Source organism: Sesamum indicum, linkage group LG2 (genome assembly GCF_000512975.1).
Source record: "Sesamum indicum cultivar Zhongzhi No. 13 linkage group LG2, S_indicum_v1.0, whole genome shotgun sequence".
NCBI classification, from domain to species: Eukaryota; Viridiplantae; Streptophyta; class Magnoliopsida; order Lamiales; family Pedaliaceae; genus Sesamum; species Sesamum indicum.
Genome location: NC_026146.1, coordinates 14,018,028 through 14,025,689, shown reverse-complemented (window position 1 = coordinate 14,025,689; position 7,662 = coordinate 14,018,028). Strand labels below are relative to the sequence as shown.

At 32.7% G+C, this 7,662-nt stretch overlaps 1 protein-coding gene across 1 annotated transcript; it reads right to left on the bottom strand.

The window, feature by feature from the left end:
- LOC105156115 (transmembrane protein 53-B) lies at window positions 732–3,348 on the bottom strand. Its single transcript, XM_011072161.2, has 5 exons — window positions 3,193–3,348; window positions 2,194–3,080; window positions 1,936–2,041; window positions 1,646–1,845; window positions 732–1,308 (listed from the first exon to the last, which is right to left on the bottom strand). The coding sequence occupies exons 2-5, from the start codon at window positions 2,937–2,939 to the stop codon at window positions 1,038–1,040; spliced, it is 1,323 nt and encodes a 440-aa protein (XP_011070463.1). The 5' UTR covers window positions 2,940–3,080; window positions 3,193–3,348; the 3' UTR covers window positions 732–1,037.

Below are 7,662 nucleotides of genomic sequence, written 5' to 3'. Positions count from 1 at the left end.
AAACCCCCCCCCCCCCCCCCAATAGATGCTAGTGACAGAAGGTAGCTATAGTGTGACAAATCTGTACAAATTTGTAAAAACATTATCAGGCCTTTTGTCTGTAAAGATGAGTTTACATAATCGTTTGAATAGGCCCTGCGTAGCCGTAAACTGAGTATTTGTAGGTATAATACCTATTCCATCTCCCAAAGTATCCAAATAGCAAACTGTGGTGTTAAACATTAGCAACAAACTTTGCTAACGTTAGCCAGGTTGTACTTGAAGATAACTTCTTGAACCTGTAATTTAGTATTCACCTTATGCGTTACTTGTCATAATTGGCTAAGTAAAAAGTTAAGCTTCAACTTATTTCAACCCATCAATTTCTAAGCATCGATCCAAATTGCACAAGGCATGACAAGTAGCAACCAACCATACTTGAAAGCATTTACTTGTGGATGTCAACATAAGGGACAAACATAGAACTGAAGGTCCAAATTCGTAGCAATGCATACCACACATTAAACCAAGCAAAGCTCAATTGCAACTGACTTCGTCTTGTTGCCTACAAACTACCTTGTAGCACCATCAGCTCACAATGATAAAATCTGGCTATGTTATGTATGCTATAACGACATTGGCCATCAAGTGAACAAGTCCAAACTTTGCAAGGAAATACCATTCCAGTTGAGTCATAACATATTACATTGCGAGAATCATACACACCAACAGAACTATAGAAGACAATCTCATACGTAAAAATTTGTATTAACATGAAAGATAGAACCCACTAATTAATACACAAATTTGGTAGGCACTCATCAAAGAGTAGGCGAAGTGCTTCTGAAAGCATAATCAGGAAGAAGTTTGTATATTGATGGTAATGGATCCAAGCATTTCTTTAACTCTATACATCAAAATCAAAGTGTAAGTACAAGTGGAAGGAAGAGGAGACGAAAGTGTAAGGGGATATTCTTTAACTCTTAAGAGATGGGAGAAAAGTACAGAATAAAGAAACAAGAATAATAGAAAGAATCAGGGATTATTTAGCAGCCTAGTCAAGAAGAGCGTTTACAGCATGTCAGCACACAATCCTCCAAAAACTGGGTGAGCTGTGAAGAATACAGTTTTGGGTCGCTCCGGAAATGATCGACATGGGGTGTGGAAATGAAGTCACAAGCTCTGACCTCACGTCCACTCTTTCGCTGCTTCTCTATGAAGGACTCAACAGAAGGTGCTGGAATCACTTTGTCAGCTGAGCTATATATGTATAGCTGTGGACAGCTGGGTTGTTCTGATGTTAATAGGCTCAGCACATCAGAAAGCCGCCTGTAATTTAAGAACATACTAATTAATATATAAAACATATCCAAATGAAAATGCAAAAGTTCCCAATTCAAATAATTGCATTGCTGTGGTGTGCAAAGGATCAGATGGATTCATGGATATCTTATATAACTGAATAACACAACAAAAGCATGACCACAAATGTGAAATCAATTGCATGCTGAAATATCAGGTAGTAATAGTTTTGTTTAATAAATAGATACAAAGTTGGTAAAGCTATCAGATATATCGAATAATTTTGATTGTAAAAATCCTCCATTCAACTGAGAAAAATTTGCAAAAAGACGGAAAGTTCAGAATGATCATGAATGTCAGTTACCTGTTTATGGAAGGATAATTCAAAACCATCCCAAAGAACTTCTCCAGAACGAGGAGCAGCGCTGCTTCAGTTAATGCAGGTTTGACTTCAATGGAGGTTCTGGTTCCAATTGTCACCTCTGCATCAGGTTTCCTAACAGAACCTTTTGTTGCAACACTATTTTTCTTCAGAAATGCAGCAGAAAATCCAGAGGCGAAAACCTAGAGAACGTAGACGGAAAGTCAAACAAATTTGTCCATATATACAAGAGAACGATAATTATTGAAAAGATGAACCACAATCAACATTACCTGTGGATCAGGAGCTGCAACAGGAGCAGAATCCACAATGCAGCCTCTAATCCTCCCTGCTAGAGCAGAATCCTGCTGCCGAAACTTTTCCAAAATGACTCCATATCTACAAGACAAACAAGAGATACATCAAGATATTACTTCACAAACACCACTGGAAATTCATCCCTTTGATCTCATTTTCTATTCCATTTCTACTTCCTGTGGTATACAAAATTTTGGATGGTTGGGTGAACAGACTGAAGTGATTAAACTTACGTCAGCCATCCCGTATTACTAAAGGTGTGGAAGACCAAATTCTTCCCATGCTCCTCTTCCAACCATTCGGCGAGATGGTTCACAAGCAATTCTATATCCTGCTCGGCTTGTCCCCCAACTTGATAGCTGAGGACCTTAGACATTGGAAAAGTAAATGTAATGGCATGAAAGCCTCTGGAGGTATACCACTCTGCATACCTACTCAGATGCTTTTGCTTAGCACCCAACCATCCTAGCAACACAACTACTGTCCGAGACTTAGCCGACAAACAATCAGAAACCCCAGATACATCAACAGAATTAGGATCCGGCAAATGCCATCTATACAAAACATCTGATGGCAATGGAGGATAGCTATAAGAATATGTAGCCGGTTTAGCGGACTTTGCCAAATCGGCTGATTGGTATAAATTGAGTAAAACGGGGGACGACGCCACCAAAGAATAATTAGCACTGGTGTTTGGAATTGGTATGTGTACATTAGGCATGGGGATTCGAATTCCGGTAACAAAAGACAGTTGGGATAACTTGGAAACCGAAATTCGGGACACCCAAGAAGAATTTAAATCATCTAATGAATGTAAAGAAGCAGAAGAAGAAGGGGGGTTCGATTGCTCCAAGGAAGAGCAGGTATCTGATGATCTAATAGGCCGCAATTTATCATAACAATCAGCAGAAACAGATGCTACGGCTAAGGCAGAGGCCGCAAGAACCGGCCTCTGCAAGATCCCAGACAAGGAACCCATTATAAATTTCTCCAATTTCTCATACCAAAATCACGAAAATACTGAACAGAAGAATCCCTTCACATTAATGACCAACAGCAAAATCTGTCAAAAATGAATCGCTTACAGACCCACAAATCCAAGAACCAGAACTCGAACCACCTGCGTCAAAGTGACAAAGAATACGGCTTTCAAATGCAGTAATAATCCCAGAAAAAATTTAACCAGAAAACAACAAGAAATCGTCGAATTCCAATAGGTTTGGCAAACTCACCTGCTTTTCTCGGTGGGTTTTATACATAACCGGAGAAGAATTCAAAACGGGCTGTCATTCAAATTGACAGCCCCACAACACCCGCCGACCCAAAGAGTGCTATTTCCGCAAAGTCAAACTTTTAGCTCTTCAACGCGTTCCCAAACAACGAATCAAAGACCCATAATCCCAATTTACGCACGTTTATATGAAATTTGAAGAAATGAACATGGTTCAGTTTTTTCCTTTTTCTTTTTTTTTTTTGGGATTAACAATGAAAATAAAGATGTGGTACAGAGACACGCCACGTGGAAAATGAATATTGATAAGAGAAATAAATACCATAAAATGTTTTCTGACACCTTTTTATTTTTTTTAGAATTTCACAAATAAAATTTTTATTTCTAAAATTTTCAAAAATATTCATCTCATTAAATTTGAAAAATGTTAATTTTTTCATTTACCATTATTAATTAATATTTAATTCACATATAAAACTTCGATACAGTTCAGATAAATAAGCATACTTTTGATTAAGAATACGATCAGATTATAAAAATATTGAATGTGATTTTATATTTAATTAATATTTTTTTAAAATAAAAAAAAGTGATAGATATTGATAGTGCAAGGCGAATTAAAATTTAGATATTATTAATAAATTAATTTAATTATTTTTTCTGATCATAACATCTAATCATCTGGTAGTTGAGTTTTTGCATAAATTATTTTTAATAATACAGAACAAAAATATCTATATGAAATCTTATATAAAAATTAATATGAAAAAATTTAGATATTATTTTAGCAATAAATAGCTTTTTGTCTTAAAATAATTTATTTATAAAATTTAGAAGAGTATATGCAAAAATAATGATAATAATTCCAAAAAGAAAAAGAGAAAATAGGGACAAATATTGGTGAAAGTGAAATAATGGTCCACTAATGTAATTTCCATATGTTTTGGAATAGTGAAGTTTCCTAGTCCCAACAATGTCCTGTACTACTATTTTAATAATTCACAAATCACAATTTCCTATGATGTAATATTCCCTTCTAGATAGGAAAAGGCACAAATACCCTTGGCCCAGAGGCAAATTGCACAGCAGAGAGGTTGGGGAAAGAGGGCAAAATAGTAATTTAATAATGAGTTATTTTTTAAATTTATCATAATTATAAACATCATTTGGTTATTCAAAATATTATAAATACTCTTTAAAAATTAATGATAGTCGAACAAGTACCCCTGCATCACCGACCATTGTAGGGGATATTTATTAATTTTAAGGAGGTATTTGTAAATTTTTAAATAACAAGGGAGTATTTGTAATTATGATAAATTTCAAGGGAGCCCTTTGTAATTTAACCACCCAAAGAAAAATAAGAGAACTCGATGATGTTTATATGAATCTGTATCTACATGAATTATGAATGGTTGTATTGAAATGTGCTGACGTTGTCTCGTGTGATTCAGTATTTGATAGTTTATGTGTGTGTAAATTCATAGGAACAGTATTGTTAATCCTAAAAGAATCATCAGTAAGAAAAATAAGGATGTTTTTCTATATTGTGTTTGGATTGATATATTTCGGAGTTAAGAATTTCAAATTCATAATAATAAATCCACGTAACTTGTTTGGATAATTCCATGCTTCATAGCATTTGAAAATCTTTAATTGTCATTTTAAGCTACTTTTAGTAATAATACGATGGACGATGGGCTTCAACTCCATCGAACACAAAGTCATTTGAATTTTTTTTTTTCAAATAGTCGTTAAATTTTTTCGCATCCAAACAATGTCTTACATCCACGTAATGCATATCAGGTTCATTTCGACGAATGATGTCTTAATTTAGTGGTTAAGGTTGATGCCCCATGAACAAATTTGTGGATTTTTATCTCACTTTACATACGTTTATTATAATTTATTTTATTATTTTTAGTTATATTGATGTAATCATATATTTATCATTTAAGATAAAAAAAATTAATTTTTTCTTTAAGCACATCCCACAATATTTTATTACTATTGTTATTATTATTATTATTATTTCTACAATATTTTATTATTTCTCAAATTTCAAAATCAAATACATCTTCCTCAACTAATTATCAAAATGCAAAATTAAACATCCAAATCAACTTTTTTGTTTCATTTAACTTCAGATTACATCATTTTCTTCATTATAATTCAAAATTGATTATATAAAGGTATAATTACACTCCCTTCCCCTGAGGTTTGGTGTAATTATACATAAACTTATTGTGGTTTTGGAAATTACATCTAGCACCTATAGAGTTTGCTTCCGTCTAACTAATAAGTCCTTCAATTGTCAAAATTCATCAAATTTATTAATATTAACAAAAAAAATTATATTAACCCCTTATTGACTTGTTACTGACTTATTGCAGGTCCAATAAATCTTTCTATGACCAAATTATCCTCATACGTCTTCACTCATTAATGCATGTGAGGGGGAATATTTTCACCATTATAAGGGTTGTTTAGTCTGAAAAAAAAAATTTGACCTGTAATAAATTAGTAATCAGTCAATCGAGGGTAAATATCAATTTTTTCTGTTAATATCAACAAAATTTCAGCGAATTTTGACTAATAGAGGGATTTATTTATTAGAAGGAAGCAAACTTCAAAGGGTATTAAATGTAATTTTTTAAATTATAAAAAAATTATATGTAATTATATTAAATTTCAGGAAGAGAAGTGTAATTATTCCTTATAAAATATATAAGAAAAATAATTGAAAAGAAATATTGAATGAGGAATTGTAATCCACATTCAATGCACCATCATCATCATGTCAATCTTATCCTCAGTTCCTTACCCAAAAATGACTATTTTCCCCTGAATATTAGGAATTGCAGCATTAAATATATGAAGACCCACCAACTTAGAATGGTGTGCAACTTTCAAATAAGGTCACTAAATTGAGGTTTCATGATTATAAAATATTGTGTTTGAAATAAAAAGAAATAATCGTTGACATCAGACGTGATTGTAATTGATTTATTCAAACTATATCATCGGACCAAAGCATCAGAACTACTAAAAATAACAAAAAATCAATCGAAACACCAACAATTTAATCCAATTTCTGGGTTTTCTTTTTCCTTCCCGTTTATTATTTTTTTTAATTTTGGGTTTCAAAGAAATTAAAAAAGGATTTGTGAAAACACAAAGATAAATGCCACTGATGTCTTAGCTTAGTGGTTAAGGTTGAGGTTCCATGAATAAGTTCGAGCCCCACTAGATTTATTATAATTTATTTCACTGTTAATTGTAATGTCAGTTTATTGAACGAATTACTGTATTGATCAGTTGTAATGGATATTTACACACACAAAAGTTTTGAAGATATTTTTGTCCTTTTAATGGTGTTTGAGGGTGTTTTAGTCATTTTAGACTACCAAAGTATGATCATTCTCCTCTATGTTGTATTATACTTTTTTATCTCCTCAAATTTTATACTATTTATTAAGGTTCAATGTGTTGGAATAATTAATTTTGGTTGATAAAATATTAAATGACTAAAATGTCCCTCCATATACGTCTTCTTTCCACTAATAACCTTCTTTTATCAGTTAATTACTTCTATTAACAATTTTTATTTATACGAATATAAAGTTCATTTATTTTATTCATTTTAATTATTTAAGCATTTTATGTTTTTTTGGTATTATTTAGACAAATGAATAAGAAAACAATAAATTACGCGCACACATTGAGTATAATTCACTGGCTTGCACATAATGACTGATTTATTTTTCCGATAGTGGTGAGTATAGGTGACAACAAAGACGCACTGTAGCAAATGGATACCACCGCAACGGACCAAACGACAACGCTTCACACCAACCAGCAAACTCGAAACGTCGTTGTTTCGTATGGGCGCGGCAGAAAAACAAATGAAAATCGTTGGATCAAAATTGGTACAGCAGCAACCGACCGAGACCTAGTAATAGTAATAGTATCTATATCTATACTATTATAGAAGAAAAAAAAATTTATCGTACCAACTTTTGAATATTCAAATTTATCATTTAATTCATTTTTTTTCCTTAAAAAAATGGTCAGAATAGTAATTTTAATATTTATTTTTTATATATTTTCTTTCTCGTTTCTTCACTATAATTGTTTTGTTTTTATAATTTTTCCGTCTTTATCTTGCACTGTAATTTTTTTTATATAATCGTGGGGACCACGTGCAGTGACGACGAGTGAATACATAGAAGAAATATGGATAGGGTGGCATGGCGAATTGGCAGTTGCGTAAGTAAAGTGAATAGTTATTGCTGTAATATGCATCCAAAGAAGTTATGGTGAGATAAGACAGTTATAATATGCAGTTCCAGCAAACACATTCGTCCACTCCATTCCAACTTATGTAATATTCTTACAGCATATCCTCTACATGAACCTACCAATCCCCCCCCCCCCCCCCTGATTTTTATGGGAATATTAAAAAAAAACT

Excerpts from the sequence above, each read along its gene's own strand:
- LOC105156115 (XM_011072161.2), bottom strand. The coding sequence starts at position 2,939 with ATGGGTTCCTTGTCTGGGATCTTGCAGAGGCCGGTTCTTGCGGCCTCT. Across the intron at positions 2,042-2,193 it reads AGTAATACGGGATGGCTGAC|ATATGGAGTCATTTTGGAAA; the intron begins GTAAGTTTAATC and ends TTTGTCTTGTAG. Across the intron at positions 1,846-1,935 it reads TTGCAGCTCCTGATCCACAG|GTTTTCGCCTCTGGATTTTC; the intron begins GTAATGTTGATT and ends TACGTTCTCTAG.